At 26.9% G+C, this 18,131-nt stretch overlaps 1 protein-coding gene across 1 annotated transcript; it reads right to left on the reverse strand.

The window, feature by feature from the left end:
- Positions 1-379: 379 nt before the first annotated feature.
- LOC132947933 (uncharacterized) lies at positions 380-17,104 on the reverse strand. The gene is made up of 22 exons (XM_061018190.1): positions 16,721-17,104; positions 13,305-13,406; positions 11,964-12,221; positions 11,773-11,829; positions 9,149-9,393; positions 8,869-9,034; positions 8,027-8,134; positions 7,491-7,619; positions 6,782-6,925; positions 6,554-6,691; positions 5,596-5,735; positions 4,917-5,106; positions 4,249-4,319; positions 3,877-4,111; positions 3,499-3,635; positions 3,201-3,390; positions 2,985-3,124; positions 2,755-2,920; positions 2,439-2,680; positions 2,273-2,345; positions 1,958-2,166; positions 380-878 (listed from the first exon to the last, which is right to left on the reverse strand). The coding sequence occupies exons 1-22, from the start codon at positions 16,866-16,868 to the stop codon at positions 765-767; spliced, it is 3,402 nt and encodes a 1,133-aa protein (XP_060874173.1). The 5' UTR covers positions 16,869-17,104; the 3' UTR covers positions 380-764.
- Between the last annotated feature and the right edge of the window lie 1,027 nt (positions 17,105-18,131).

Consider the following 18,131-nt stretch of genomic DNA (forward strand, 5'->3'; position numbering starts at 1 on the left):
AGTATCAACTCTACTGTAAGTCTTGAGTTAATTGGTTTACATATTTTACTGGATGAAAGAGTAACAAATGTAATTAATTGAATGTGCCACTTTAAAACCTATACTTATAGGACATGACGTGGTATGTATATAATATATTATATAACCTGTACGGACGTGATATTAATTAAATCGGAATTAATAACTTGCAACAGTTAAAACCCTCAATATTGTTGTTTGTGCTTGAAAACGAAAGAAAGACTAGGCCACTATATATATTATAGTGAACACTTTTATGTAGAACAGTTGTTTTTCGAGTGCATTGAGTAGTCTTCATTGTTTTCAAATTTACAAATTACATTAAATAATAATAAGGTGCGTAAATCGATTTATACCTATATAACTATAAACTACAACTATATTTATACCAATTAAATAACCACTCAGTTCTCTACTAAATAACAGAATAATTATTAAAAAAAAACATATTGACTCTGATAAAATAAGTCTTAAAGGTTTAAGTATAATGTTTCACCGTTTTTAAACACTCAAACGTCTACACGCTACAATATAAGTTAGCATGAACCTACAAAATATAATGTATAAATAATAATATGTATAGAAAAGCACTTAATAATATAACACAAAATCCAACTTAATATTAGCATGATTGTGTTAGCTAAATAATAAAGAAAAATTATGCGAAATATTATGATTTCGACTTGTCGCATGAAATATAAATTACTGTTAATAAAAATAATAAACATTGGTCACGTAAACAATAACTATTTGCCTACAAGTGTTTTTGCTTGAATTTTGATCGGAAAACTATACCATAGTGACGTAGATACGGATAATATTCCAATTGAATAAGTCGAGCCAGGATTTAGATTTTTGACCTGTAAAATATTAGATTGATTTAATGTAATATTACAATATTATGATTAAAAAGACTGACATTTAAAAAAATAAGATAATTAAGTTCTATGGTCTAACACTCATTTTATTACGCTTATCCCAGTAAAATATTTTCATCTATTTTATCCGAACATTTTTAACCAAAAAAGTCATATTTCAATGCGCGGAATCAATTTTATCAAGCACGGAAAACGAATAGAAATTGTGTTATTTGATGGAACCTCGTTTCAAAATATCGATTTGATTCAGAATTTGACGCTGTAATTTGAATTATTTTCACGGTTGGTTTAGTTACAGAAAAATATAGGATCGTTTAATTGAAGAGGACGCTTCTAATTACACTACGTAGTGAAACTTCAATGGAAGTAGCGATCAACAAGGAAACTATGGTGTTCTTCAAAAAAGCAAAACAGCCCAAAGTCAAGTGAACTTACCAATCCACTAAAGACATTTTAATACCTTTCGCTCTTCGTTTAGAGTAAAAATTATTTTAAAAAAACTTGATAGAATGGTAACGATTGTTACATTAATTAAGGGTTAGAAAAAACACCATAATACATATAGTTTTATATTCTGAAAGCGGTGATTAATTTATTGGTTTTGAATTACCTACAAGTTCTAAAATGGAGTTACTAAGTGATAGAAATCTGAAAAATTAAAATATATCATTAATTTTCCGATCATTTGTTTATTGTTATTGGATGGATTCACTTCTTTTATGTAGGGTAGTAGGTACAATGGTCTTTTTTAAAATTTAGTTATATTTGATGCCTTTATGGGCTACCTATGTAAACAAACCAACAAACGGGTAATCAATATGGAAATGTTGGATAAGCCTATTGAATATAACGAAATAACGGAATTAAGCTGTAAAAAGTTCATTCTGTAACAAACTCTATAAACAATTTGGTAAGATTTTGCAATATTTGGTGGGTTTAACTAATACATTTATGGCAACGATATACAGTTAACAATTGAGATTATATTATTAATTATAATTTATAAGTAGAATTCTAAATATCTAATAAAATTATTACAATTTCGAGTTTTAATGAATTACCGTATAATTATAAGAAGGTAATTCTTCATAAATTGGTAATTCTGTTGTTTGAATGCCAGAATTCAAATTCATATCTTTATATGATATTTCTTCCACGTTAATGATGTACATTTTCAATACACCATTAAATATCCATGGTATATCCCACTGGAGAGTCATAAAAGTATTTCCAATGTCGATAATTTTTAAATTATTTGGTGAGTCTGGCACTAAACAGAACATTTAATAAGTCCATGATAATAAAATGTTAAAAAAAACATAATAGTTAGAACTTAGATTTTTTGAATCTTAAGCTTAACCATTCATCTGACCTACATTCATCGTTTAAGTTAAATGAAATGGACGACCCATGACCACCTTCAGGATAATCGAACGACTTTGGTTTTATCTAATACAAAATACAATTTTATAAATCATATAATTACCAATTAATTTAATTAGGTAGACAACTAAATATCCTATATCGTCAAGCAATACGTACTTTAAACGTGAAGTTGTTTATAGGGCTCAAGTTATGATAAGTATGGCAATAGTATTCCGGCCAAGCGGAACATTTCGTTGGGGCAATTATAGAAATATTGTTTGCGTTTCCCAAACCATCTTCGTTAATTGAAACTATAAACCCATCTAAATTTGCATCTTCTGAATAATACCAACGAAGCCCTACTAACTGATATTTAAGACTTTTTTTATAAGCTACTAAGTCATCAACTGGTGCTAAATCTGCGTGTGCATAAAAACAAAATATATAATATATTGGTATGTAAATAAATAATTTATTATAATAATGAACTCACATCTTGATTTAGTTGTAAAATTGGCGAACAGATAATGTTCAAGATTATAACCGATGTGTGTTTTTATAAACACTTTTACTTCATAATAGTTATTTGATTTCAGCTTATTGGTGTAAAAGTAATTTTGTTTAGTTTCTATTATTTCTAGTGTGTCTTCTACCATATCCTTTAAGAAAAATATATTTTTAATTTTACTAATAAACGATTAAACGTTTACTTCCATAATTTACCTTTAATTCAATATAAAAAGTTGATAAGAATCCATTTAACTTTGAACAATTTACGGGATCGATTTTCCACTGAACAAACACCGAGTCATTCGTCACGTACATTGGGTATTCAAGGTCAAAAATGGGTTCAGTTTGTGGACCTAATCAGAAACATACAGAAAGCACTCATCAAAATATCAATACAAAATACTAAATATAGGTATCGTTAAACTTTACTTGATGCTGGTGTTAATGCGTAAATCTGGGCTCCTCGTTGAGTATTCTTGCCATCATTAGCAACTGTAACTTGTATACAATATTGCGAATTAGGTACCGCGGATATTTCATAGTTCGTTCGATTGAAAATTATAATTGACGTCCAATTGTTTTCTAATTTTTCCAGAGAACAACTGAGAATTCGTTGCAGCTTAAATAAATTTGAAAAATAAGTTTTATAATAAAAAAATACAAACTAATATAGGTATATAGTACTACATATAGAATATAAATATACTTAAAAAACAATTTCAATTACTTTGAATCTGACGACATACGTAAAAGGTGCATTTACAACTATTGTGTCGTGTTGGTAAGCATTTACTAATTTCCAGGAGATTTTAATTTTATTATCAATCGTAGTTGCAACAATATCTTTAATAATGACGTCGTTTTCTATAATTAAAATATAATATTGAATCGATATTATGTGATAGGTCCAGGCACAAATACAGAAATAATTCTGGTGGCGATTTATAAGTAAGCTACAGTCTTCAATTAATTAAAACTCATACTGTAATGTCAAAAAAATTAATATTTCTTGCAAAATAAATTTGGGTGGTGTGGTGGGAGGTTTTGAACCATACAAATTTTCTGTATATGTGCTTGTATAGGTTAATTAAAAACAATAAGTTACTTGTTATTAGGGGAGTAAATGAATAAGTAGGTGACGAAATTAATAGTCCTTTATTAGTCTTAGGAGTCAGAGATATACTATAATTGTATCCAGGATAAAGATTTCCTATTGTGAGGCCACTATAATTGGAACTTGATTTTATTTCTTCAATACCAGTCATTTGATTTTGTGATTGGTTAAACGTCAATGTCAAAAAATATTCAATTATATTGCATTCTAATCGTTTAAGATGTATCTGGAAATTCATAATGTTACTTATCCATTATAATAAAACTGTCAATTAATAAACAATGACGTTATGGTTTGTAATTACACGCAAATATTAAAAATTGAATATTTCAATAAACTAAAATTAACAAGAAGTGTACATACTTTATCCCATTGTATACTGACGCTTCTTATCCCACTGATTAACTGAATGTTATAATCAGTAATATAAGGTTCTATAAAAAGTTTAACAATATTAACAAATAAAAAAAAATTAAACTTTAAATCTCATAATAAAAATATATAGGTATTAATTACTGTTTAGATTTTATTAATGGTTTTATATTAATTTATAATACGTTTAACTAACCAATTTTTTTTTGTATTATTTTAAAATAAAAATGTTTAATTTAAAATCTATAGATACGTGATCGTAAACGTTATAATTATTATGTATGTTATCATATAAATGAATGCAGATATATATAATGCTAGTTATATTATTTTTGAAATACATTATTTCAGTTAAGTTAATTGAGATTATGGTAAGTTATAAATTATAATAGTTATGTATTTACTATTGAAATTGAAATGGACGTTTTCGTTATACATGATAAATATAAATTGACAACTTTTTAAAAACTGCAGTCTAGATCCAAAAATTATTTTAAATTTAAAAATATTTTTTTGCTTTAAGTACGTAATTATAATTACTAAAGCATCGACATTATTTATTTGGTTTATATTGATAATATAATTATTGTAAGCAATATTACGTTTTTATTTTTTTTTTAAAGATATTTTTGGTTTAATAATTGATCCATAATACTTACGGATACATGATGTCTTATATTGATTAAAAACTATATCTTTACGATTGAAATTCCCATCATCTGTTATAACCAGAACACCAATTATATACGTGGTATCTGGTTCTAAATCATGTAGAATGACTGTGGTTCTATTACTAGTTTCATTTATTAGTTTAATTTCAGATTTTGTAAATTCCTCTTCAATTATTGACTAAAAACATAAATTATAGAATAAAATATTTCACATATTCGTGTGCACTTTATGGGTACATACTGGATAGATTTATTGGTCAATCTATTTTGATTATTATCTACTTTTACTATATTATCCAGAATTATTTTTATCCCATTACAGTGCAAAAATACATTATTCCAGTATAATATTATAAAATAGTAAATATTAAAATATATAATCCATACGTTTTTATATTTAGTTATTTTACAATAAATTGTTTTAAATGTGTGTCCAGATTCCTTGGACTAAACGTATAACTATACAATATCTTAGTAAAATGTGTGTATATTTAACATTGTAAGAAAAATCAAATACCTATTGAACTATTTATTTTTGTTTTAATTTTCGCTGCATTCTATCATAAATATTCAGATATTCATACTTGGTACTATTATCAATACATTAGTATTTATTGAAATTAAATCAAATACGACTAAACCGTTTTCACAAAAAAATTGAACATACTTTATAAAATATTTGATAGTATTTCAACTTTATATTGTTATCTCCTCCTTTTACATTATCCGATTTGAAATTCAATTCCATCTCTATCGCCTCGTATTCATTTGAAAGAAGTTTAGGTGGACTAATGAGGTATGGATATTCTAAAAAGTGAAACAAATTAGAATAAAATATGTATTTATATTATCATTAAGAAGACGTCATACCCGCATATGTCTCCGTCTTACTAACGCATAATACCTACCTGTATCAAAATGTACTTCCAGCCATTCCAATTGTGTGCTGTTAGCTTAAATATAATGGAGTGAAACAAGTAATAACATATCATCAAACTAAATGTAAGAACATTATCTGTGTTCTCTCGTTATAGTTTTTTACGATTATTTAATTTTTAAGTAAGTTTTGATTTTTAGTATGTAAAATATTATCATTTGAAAATACTCTTAATTCACTTAAAAATTAAAATATTTTAAAAAAACCAAAGAGAGAACACATATAATGTTCTTGCATTTAAGTTTGATAATAGGTCAATTCACTGTAAATTTAAGTTAACAATATAAAATTGGAACTGTTGGACGTACATTTTGGTATATTATGCGTTTGTAAGACGGAGATAACATACGCGGGTGCGATATCCTCTTAATATAGGTACATTACAATATTTTACACTCCCAAAATCGGCTAAATTTACTAAGGGTTTAATGCTTCATTAGTCTTTCATTTTACTAGTCTTGCTTCTATTAAGGAAAATTAAAAGATTATTAAATGGATTCCATATTTTAATGGTTTATAAATTAGAAGATCTAGCATTTATATTTACTTTACTTTCTATCTTTATTTAGAAAAAATGAAAAAATAAATTTTCCCTTGACTTGTGTCCTTTAATAATAATAAAAACATAGTTGAAAATTTTAATTGTGATATTTATAGTTTTTATTTTCTACGAAGTTTTGTATCTTACTTTGTAGACAGTACGGTGGTAAATATCCTTCTGAACATCCTTGATAACAGATGCCAGTATATTGGTCACATTTATTGTTATGACAATTCGATGAACATGTTTGTTTACAATCTGCACCATATTTACCCGGTATACAGTCTATAAAAAAAAATGATGTTAACATATTACACTTTATACATATTTTGGAAACAAATTGTAAACATAATAATATACTTCAAACTTAAATACCTTGGTCACAAAATAGACCAGTTAGACCGGGTGGACATGTACAGCCATAAAATTGTGTACACATTAATAATCCACGACACATTTCATTGTCATGCATTGAACAAACACCTTTACAATCGGCTCCATAATAATTAGATCCACATCCTGGAACATATATATATTTCTTAATTTTTATATCCATGTTAATAAATAATAATCAATAGGTTCTCAAAAGCAGATTGAATTAATAAGTTATTACTTATAAGTTATAACTTATAACTGTTTATACGTATAAAATAAAAAAAATACTATTTTAACAATTTATATTTTCAATGTTGCTATCCTAAAGATTTATCTATACAAACAAATGTAAAATTTACTATCCATACATATAATACTCCATTTATTTTAAACATGGATTATACTGTTTTAATATATTATTCTCAATTCTCATATCGGTTTTCTAGTTATCGGATTAGATACATAAATTAATTGTAAAATTATTGTAAGATATTTTTCAAATAGGTAAGTACATAATATCTTTTTACTTTTTCTTAAATTTAACTTGCATATATTACAATTGTCCAACATATTTTCTATCATATCCTTATATTAATATATTCTCATATTAACGTATATTATCATTTTTAAGTAATAGAAAATTGTCCTCAACGATAAAAAAGTAACTATAATATGAGTATATTTTTTTTTATGATTTATGTTTAATTACCTATTTCACAAAATTGTCCTTTAAATCCAGGAGGGCAAACGCACGTTGATCTTGTTGATTGCATGAAACCTCCATTTAAACAAGATTCAGTTGAGGATACTGTCAATTTGTCGCAGACACTAGTATTATCTAAATTGAATGTTTAAAAAATAAATGAATAACGTAATGGTAAAATATATTTACAAAGTACATTTATAAAATGTTTATACAACGTAAAAATGAAACGAACAAATAATTCCATAATTCATAAGGTAATAAAATTTAAATATTTGAAAAAATATATTTTTAAAAGTACCACATGTGGATTGACGCACGCGTCCTGCTTAGATATTTCAGGTATTTGTAATTTACCAAGATAATTTTTGAAACTTAATGCATATTTTTACTGATAAAGTGTCTTACGAAAATAATAATAACACATCATTGTGAAGTTTATGTGATGTATTAAAAATATAAAAACACACACTCCAGTGGCCTTTTTAATCCAGAGGAGTCTTATTTATTTTTTTAATGTATGTGTTTTTGTATATTCTTACCATTTCCGAGTATATGAAGTAATGGAGTAGTACAAGAGAAAGGCTCCTGAGGTTTACACCAATAATTAGCAATATCATTCATAGAAACAACTCTGACTTCTTCTTCGTCTAGGAGCAAATAACAAAATAATTTTTTTATGGAAAACAATAATTGCGTGGTTAGTGTTTAAACTTTAAAATCTAAATTAATTTAACGTATTCACATTTATATGATATACATATAATTTATAAGATCATAGGCAAATATTTGGTTGAACTTTTATTTTTGGAAAGGGGACATTATTAAAAGTAAATACATTACTATATACATGGTCCCCGGATTTACATACAATTTTTATTGTGGGGGGGGGGGGCTATTGACATTTCTGGGGTTACTATAAGCCCTGGAAGTTCCCCCTGTTTAAAGTCTGTATGAAATGTATTAATTTTTATATAGTAATTATGTAATTTTAACTTAAGTAATGTATTTTATGTTTTGAACTTATATTGTGCAAAACTTTATTAAGCTCGTCAATAGTTTAACTGTTTAAGTTTATTATTTAACTCATAAATTTATCCATATCTGATTGGCCTTTTTTTCAAAGTCATGTAGAATATTAAACATGTATTCGTTATATTTTATGGTTACATTTACAATGTTTTTGATAAAAATTATATCTACTTAATCTTTAAGTACCTAAATAATTTATAATTCATAGGTAATAGTAATATATTAATTTTTGTATAACCTTGTTATTTTATTCTAAATATTTAACTTTAAAGATTAACTGAAATATCCACGATGATTTGTTTTGGTTTCATTGACTTGTATACATACATCAAATATCACAAAAAATAAATACCATTATCTGAACATTGGGTAATCCGAATGAGTTTGAACCAATTTCCAAAATTACTGTTATATCCGTAATAGTTATGCATATTACCATATTTCCTTTTTAATAATATCTTATACTTCTGATCTTGAATAAGAGCCATATTGTCAACTTTTAATGTTGTTATACTATCCTGTAAGACACAAAAAAATTCAACTTAATAACGTATTATAATATAGGTATTGAAATTTACACATATTTGCAACTATCAAATTTAATTTCTGATCTGTAATATTATTGTACTCACATGTTTTTCTAATATTGGTGAAGTTATTATCGTATCATTTTCATTTTCATTGAATATACTCATAATTATTTCCATATCAGAATCTAAATTATGAAAATATGTAATTGATATGCAACTTTGTTTTTTAATTGGCTTCCAATTAACCGTGAGAAATGTCTGATGAACATCCTCATTTGCCGTGTATGGATAATAATGTCTTTCATATTTATATTCTAATGTTTTAATACATTCATTCAGGTTGTATTCTGAAAATAAAAAATTGCATTTAAAAGTGTCATTGTGCGTATAAAATATAATATACGTCAACAGTTTAAAGTACCCACGACGGGCCACTAATAATATATTTTAATTACAAAAAATAACTCAAATTGTTGTCATTCGATTAACTATCAAATTTCGTCAAAATGTATCTTAAAATGTCTATAAACTCAGCTTATATATTTTTTTAGATTTTTTGGTTACAGAATTAACTACGAACTACTTATGAGGAACCTTGTATTAAATGATTTAAATGTTTAATCCTTAGCTGCTATAAACATTGCAGATTTTATTAATTTTTTTTTAAATCAAAAAGTATTCATGCCATAAATAGGTTAACAAAGAGTCAAAATATTTGGAAAATTATACAATGTAAATAAAATGTTGATTATATTTTAGTAATATTATGCAATATTTACATTTTGTGTTATTCGTTTTTGAATTACAACAAAATGAGAAAATCTATGTTGTCAAAAATTAGTATTGTACGAAAGTTCCCGTTTTTCTTATTTTTTTTTATTTTTCCAAATATTAAGAAAAGGTAGTCTGAAATTTTTACTTTTAATTTTTTTTTTTATAAAAAGTGTTTTGAGACACTCAAAATAATATAAATAATTATATGTATATACTTTAAAGTATAATTCATATATTCGTAAGGTCGCAAATAATATTATAAAATTTAAAATTTAAAACAAAATCGTTATTCTTGGTTTAAATAATTGGATTAAGTATCTAATTTTTTCAAAATTTGAACTTCAATTGCTTGTGAAAACAAATTGTACCTATGCATCTTTAGTATTTTTAAATTACTTTATTAACAACTTTATAAAACACCTTGAGTTCAATTTAAAAGCTTTTCGACCTATTGAAAATTTTTTATCAAAATTAAATAAAATTACACTAAATATAAATAAATGAAATTTAGTATTTCAATACATGGGTTTATGTTCATAATTATTAATTACCCGATAGGTATTTTATGTGATAACGATAATTACGTTGGTGGTTGGAATGGTGAGTTGAAACACGTTTTTAGGTTTGGCAGAGTTTCAAGTTGGGCACCCGTAGGTTTCTGCCATTCCTAGGTGGGGATGGCGGCATCTCTCTCCGGACACCGTGACTGCCCGAAGAAAAATGCCACCCGTGGACGGGTTTGAACCGGCGTCGGTGCGCGTCGCAACCAACTCCTTAGACCGCTCGGCCACTCCGTACCCCAATTCATTTTTATGTTACATCAAAAAAAACAAAATTGATTTAATCAAAAACTAGTTTTGCTTTTAAAATTCACGTTTTTCCTTAATTTTTTTTATTTTTTTCGATTACTTATTATGAAAAATATTAGGAATTTTCAATTTTGATCTCAATAAGTACCAAATAGATCCAAATATCCTATTAGAAAACCCGTTAAAAGTTGAAAATCAAAGCATTTTTCTACTACTTTTTGTGTATACTGACAAAAAAAATCCACACACATCATTGTAAAACCACGGCCCGCGGATGAATTTTAACCGGCCCGCAGATAAGGAAAAAAGAAGCAATTTAATACGTAAACATGAATTATATTAAAAACAAATTCATATCCCGACTCACCAACGAACACCTTAAAATAATGATGAAGATAGCGACCACAAACCATAACCCCTAGTCGAGAGTAAGATCTGCCATTTATCACATTAAAAATATTAATTCATAATTGTTTCACTTATTTATTAAATGTAATTCTATTTTCATTAGTTATAGTTATATAATACGTGCATATTTTTTTTATTAAGGAATAAAATAGTTTTGGCCAATCGGCATATGATAATAAATATTATAATATTTATATATAATACATATTATATATGTACTTTGAATTTGTATGACCCGCGAAAATTTTCAAAATTCTTAATGTGGCCCACGGAAAGTATTAATTGGGGTGACCCCTGCACTATACATTCATCGGAGCTCAGAATCAAAAATAATATATTTTAAAACTTTATTAATTTTAATTTTGCATTTAAAATTATTAAAAATACTATTATTATAACTACTACTTATACCTAATTGTAAATTATTTTTATATGTAGAAACTTACCACTTTATATTTTTTTTAAGGTCCAAAGTCGCCTTAACATAAAAATTAATCAACCAGAATCGTGTTTAGCAACTGTTTGGAAATTTGAAATCGGTGTTTTAAATTGTTTAATATATAAGAAAGCAAAATACGGGTTACTGGATTTTACAATTATTAATTAACTTAAGAACTTGGTATTTATAATTATTATCATATTGAAAAACATTATTTTTTTGTTGGTAATATACATATAATATGTTGTTAATTCGACAACGAAATTATTACGCACATTTGCTATAGTTAATATTACCTGTATAATTCGTAGTAGGATTACTTGGAGTAACATAGTCGAACTCGCATTCTTCTCCTATTAAAATTATACATGATTAATAATGTCGTATTTGAATGATATGAACAAAAAATTATATTTCTTAATAGAAAATTGTATTATTATTTACTAACTAAAAAATATTTAAAATTTAAATAAATATTATATATTACCCGTAGATACAATAGTTGATCGTTTCCAGTGATTTGAATCAAAATAAACGTCCATACGACTATTATTTTGAATAAATCCGTATTTATAAAACTCATCGATATTTATTTGCAAGACATTATCCGACGTTGAATTATTGTCATAAAGTATTTTGTCTATTGACAACGGTATCCCAATGGCATTTGTTCTTGAATGTATTTCAATCGAACAGAGACGTCCCAAAATTCTTAGGGCCCAGGGACAAATTAACGCAGGGGCACCTAAATCATCAAAACACAATATGATAAAAAAAAATTTGTCTCAGACATTGGCCAAAATGTTAGAAAATTTTACCAACTAAGGTCATTCTAACTCATGATACCGGTGTTAATGTCACTTATAATCTTCCGTATTAAAATAACAACACTGGCAACTATATTGGATGTATTTCTCTAAAATCTAAACCTATTAGGTACCGTATGTATTATTATCTAATAAACACATACGTTTATCTATAATTTTTTATGGAGCCATAGAAATTGTCCTAAAATATGGCTCGAGAGAGAATGGTCCCATTTCCACCCCTCACCATTTGAATTATCCGGCAATCGAATATTTTGTATTAACTGTTAAATAGTTAAATTTTCTAATCCAGCTAATACAAGAAGATAATAGTGTATTAAATACTGTGCGTGGAATTGTTCAGGATATAATTTAAATGATGCACACGTAGAACATGGCAAGAGTCAGTGTAAGACAAGAGTGGAATAAGAATATCTTAGTGTTGGACGGGATTATCCCAGGTGCATCCGAAAAAGAAGACATCACACAGAAAGGATATTTTATTATAACTAGTATTAATTTAACTTTTAAGTAATATTGCAATAGTCTAAAAACAAAAGTAGTTCCATACGTTGTATGAGGTTCGACCCGTTCAGCGATATATGTGTGATTGTCACATCACCTATAGGCCGAGTTAATATAAAAATATCACGACTTGAGTAGTATCACTAGTATGACTATTGGGGAGTTAAAGATAGGAGGCGTTACGTATGCATAAATATTAGACGTCTTGTACTCTTGTCATATGATTTGTATTAGGGCCTTCCTTAACTTGTAGATCAATAAATAATAATTTAGTTTCATTAGAAAGAAGATAACTTCTTGTCTTGGCATAATTGATATTTGATATGGTTGTGGTATTTGAGTGAAACCTGAACATAATGTTAAGCTAATTGGCATCTTATCGCCCTCTATGACGATAATATTAATTATGAAAATTTTACGCATATTATTATACATATATATATATCACTGAAAACATTGTATAAAAGAATAGTTAAAAATTATGAAAAATAACTCACGAGAATATATTACACTGTCTATTTGTTCTGTTGAACACTTAATCGGCGAATACATATCCCTGAATCTATAAATTGTAGTAATATCATAATCATCAAAACAATCTAAAATAATAACAAACGAAAAATTAATATAATTGAAAATTGTATTATGCAATTTTACACATGCTGTTATGTGTTGTATTATTCCTCAAGATATACATGTACAATTTACATAATATTAATTATACACCTAAATGACCTAACCTACAGTTAAATATCATCGAGTAGAAGAAAGGTATTTTATTAATTTATTATTGTTCATGTTTCGGGAATATAATATTTTAATTGCCTACAATTAAAGTGCTTAAAAGTTGTTTTATCACAGTTTATTTTATTGACTGAAAATTGAATACCGGTACTTTTTAAAAGTTTGAATAGTTAGCTCACGGAAATTTCCACGATCAGCTATATTGATTTTGATTTATTATATAGGTATTAAACTTTGATCCACTTTGTGTATGGTACATTATTCAGGATTAACTATATAGTATAATATGATCGTTGGCCGGAAATCTGTTCTAAGTCTTCATTTCATGCATAAAAATAATATTATACATTTTTCTAATAACATATTCTAATGACATAATAATAATATAATATATGGATTGCATAATAGACCATATGACGCTATATATAGTTTGTTGTGTAAATTAGCAGTGACAATTAATTTTTATAATGGTGGAGATAAAGCCAAGGCAGTGATGAAGGTAATGAACTTCGGGTTCGCCTCCTCCCCTTTCGGTGCGTAAGGTACTAAATACTAATAGTATCTAACAGATCATATTATATTATAGTATGTGATCTACCTGATCTAAGGTATTATAATTAATAGAATACCTATAACTGTACCAAAGTTAATCAGAAACCAACATTTTTTGATAAAGATTTGGTACATATGAGATTTTTAGATTCTGAGTGGAGTGATGAATTTATTGGTTTTACACTTTTACAATGATATGTCCATTTTTGTTTTTTTTTTTTTAATTTAAAGCTTCCTATAGTAAAACAATGCTTTGATCATTAACGCCGAGGATATCACATCCTATATAAGTATCAGGAATATCACATGATTGTTTATTTGTAAGAAATAATAATAATATATAAACAAATAAAAAAATCTAGTTCGATATAAATGTGTACCGTAAACCATGATTGAGTAGGTTCAATTTCCAAAAGTTGGTATTGAATATTTGAGCATATTTTGTGCTTTTTTATAAGATAATGCATTATTTTGTTATTATTAGATTTTTATTCATATTTTAATACTAGGTACATTACACTAGCACCACAACCTAAACTATTTTCTTCGAATTTGGTTCCATACTTTAGTAACCGATTAGTAACCATTCGCAGTGTTCGGATTAGATAAGTATTTTTTTATCTAGATAAAGATAAAGATAATGGAACTCAAATGTATCTAGATATGTATAAAAGATAACTTAACTCATATTTATCTAGGTAAAAAAAAGATACAATTTTTTTTTAAATGGGTTTTAAATTTAGGTATATTTTAGTTGGGCACTTGGAACATAATAAGAATAATGATATAAATAAAAATAATTACGTTATTTATAAGCCATAAACTTTGTTTGAGAATCTGTATAAATATTTATAATGCATTTGTACAATTTCGCGATTTTTATCAATAAAAAATGTATCTAGCTGAATTTATTTAAATAAGTAAAATAATAATTAAGATGAACGTTTAGATACCTTGTAACTATTTATCTAGATAAGATAAAAGATGAACAAATAATTATCTAGATATTCATATAGATAAATTTATCTAGATAAGTCCGAACACTGACCATTCGTAACCAAAAATTTGGAATTCGTAACCTAAACCAAGTACCAGGAAAACCGTTTTTCCCAATCGGATGCTGGCGTAACTCGGTTACTAAAACTTAGTTTGGTTTTGAACTTCCTAAGTAGGATATTTCAATGTGCGTGTGCTGGTGTAACGTTACGCCAGCACCCGGTTGGGAAAAACGGTTTTTCTGGTACTTGGTTTAGGTTACGAATTCCAAATGGTTGGTTACGAATGGTTACTAATCGGTTACTAAAGTATGGAACCAAATTCGAAGTAAATAGTTTAGGTTGTGTACCTTTTAATACTTTCATTCAAATCAAATCATAAAGAAAACAATTTAACTGTTCATATTATTTTATCGGTATCACCACGACGAAGACAAGCTGTATTTGTCATTTGATAATCATTTGAAAATTACAAGTCAAATTAACTGTTGTAATGGTATCTATAATTAGGATAATCTGATGGGGGAGTAACAAAATAATATAAGTAGGTAAATATGTCTTATCTTTTTCATTATCGTCAAGTGAGAGACTACAACCATTTTATTTGTGTATGGAAATCGTTGATAGTCTACGGGCAATAACAGAATGTGTTTCGGTGTGTATATTATATTCGACGTTATATTATGTTATTGTACTTATCTAAATATCTATAGCAATTATTATTTTTATTTTTTGAGTACAACGTGTACCTTTCTTTTTAATAGTCTGAGAACAAACAGCGTCAATAAAATATTTTAGAATTTCGAGAAATCAAATTTGTAAATAATAAACTCCGAATATTATGGCCTAGTGCAATCATATGCATAGAAAATTACTATATAGTATAGTTGTGTTTCAAAATTTAAATGCAATAGGTCAATAGGTGTATTGGTGATTTCTTATTTAATATTTAAAAGTTAATTTTATTGCATATTATTTCGATAAATTGTAATGTGTATTTAAATATTTTACTATTTTTAAGTACTTAAAGTAGAACCCGGCAAATAAATAATAACTAATAAGTAACAAATTAAAAAGGAAATCTTACACAGATTGAATTTAATTCACACAGTTTTTAAATCAATTGAAAATCACCGAATTTGACGTTGGAATTAGGGGCATATGCCCTGGGCCTGGGCCCCAACATTTTTAGGGGCCCCAATAAGTCCAAAATATAAAAATTGAATTAGGGTATTTTTTCAAAGTTTAAATAGCTTATTAATAGCCTATGCAATTTCCCAAGAACCATCACAAATAGATTTCAAGTTTATGCCCAGTTTAGAATTATTTAGAATTCCTAAAGTTATTTTGTATAACATTGTACTGGTACATTGCCCGATTATCGGTAATATAATATAATATATATATATTATATTTAGGCACATCACGTTAACTATCTATTTAAATTAAAAGCTATAGTTAGGTCAGGTTATAAGTTATAAGTTCCACATTTTAAATCTTATTAGGAAAAATACAACTAGAAATCTAATAAACCTAATAGAGGTTATACATTTTTATTTTATTTTACTAAAGTATTATATTAAATTTGATTGATATATACAATAGGTATACGTATTACTTACTGTTTTTGTGGGAATGCAGTGAAATAGTGACATTTTGTTCTTTAACATATTTTTCGTCTGAAGCATTCAAAACGTTGAAGCTCAACAAAAAATATATAGCTGGTAACAAGAATACGCTGTTAGTGTGGCGTCGACTCCTTGGATACATAATAGATGGCTTTAATAACGCATAAAACAAAATATAGTTTTTAAAAAAATTTGCCTAATAAAACGTTTTGGTTTGTTTTCAGTATGAACAGAACGCTCCTACAAATATTGAAATATGTGTCTGCCAATCTATAGTTGTTACTAGTTAGTTACTAACCTAACGGTCGTATACTGACTATAATAATATGGTGAACACAAAAACACAATAGCCACTAAACTTATCGCGCGCACGACTATTTACTATAATATTAACGTTGACAGTCGACACGAATTGAGATAAGTGTACCTATTCGGTAGGTAGTTAATAATCGAGGAACTCGCCCTGCTGTATACCATGTTTCGACTTTTCGGGCATACTCCGTCATTGAAATGGATGTGTTAAATTTGAATTCGACACATTTTCAACAATTAATCGTTCATCGTTATACTACAGAACTACGAATTAAAGTTTATGAGCGAAGGGGACGTTTGTATATACTATATCGAGTCCACAGCAAACAGGTAGTAAACCGAGTAATGAGAGTATAGTAAATTGTGCCCGAAATGTTTAGATTTATATTTTCTAAAATGGATATAATATTTGCGCCCATAGTACAGTAGTGTTTACAGTACCTAAGTAACCTTGAATTCGTCATTTCATCGATATTTATTTTAAACACTGTTGTATATTACTGGTGTACAAGCTAAACGTTTATCGCTACAATTGTTATTATAATATTATCAATATCATAAAATACATAAAATCATTATATTGTAGCAACATTATAGAACATAATTTAATATAAATATGTGAAATTAATGTCTCACTATTACTACGTCGATTTATGAAAATAATTTAATACCTATATTATTAGAAAACAGTAAAATACACAATTGCGAAGTTGGCAGTTTTGCGTGTTGTGTCACTCGTGCAATTTCGTGTGGAAGTTAAACGTGTTCCCTATAGCAAAAAAGTGACTATCCGCTCCTGCATTTGTATAAATACTTAAAAAATGAAAGAGTATTAAAAATATATTTTTACTTTCTAGAAATGAAGCTATGGTGAAATTATTTTATATCCCCACTCATTTCCACCTCGTTTGCTCTACTCACATATTATACTATACACTTTAAATGATTATTATCAAAGACGTTGCGTGACTAGAATGCTTGACTGTGGGATGCTTTAACCATGAAACTATTTCGACTAAAGGTGAAAAATGTATTTTTTTTCAAAATTATTACAAAAATACAAAATAATACTTAAATTTTAAATAAAGTAAGT

The sequence above is a fragment of the Metopolophium dirhodum genome, chromosome 6, assembly GCF_019925205.1.
Source record: "Metopolophium dirhodum isolate CAU chromosome 6, ASM1992520v1, whole genome shotgun sequence".
Taxonomy (NCBI): Eukaryota; Metazoa; Arthropoda; class Insecta; order Hemiptera; family Aphididae; genus Metopolophium; species Metopolophium dirhodum.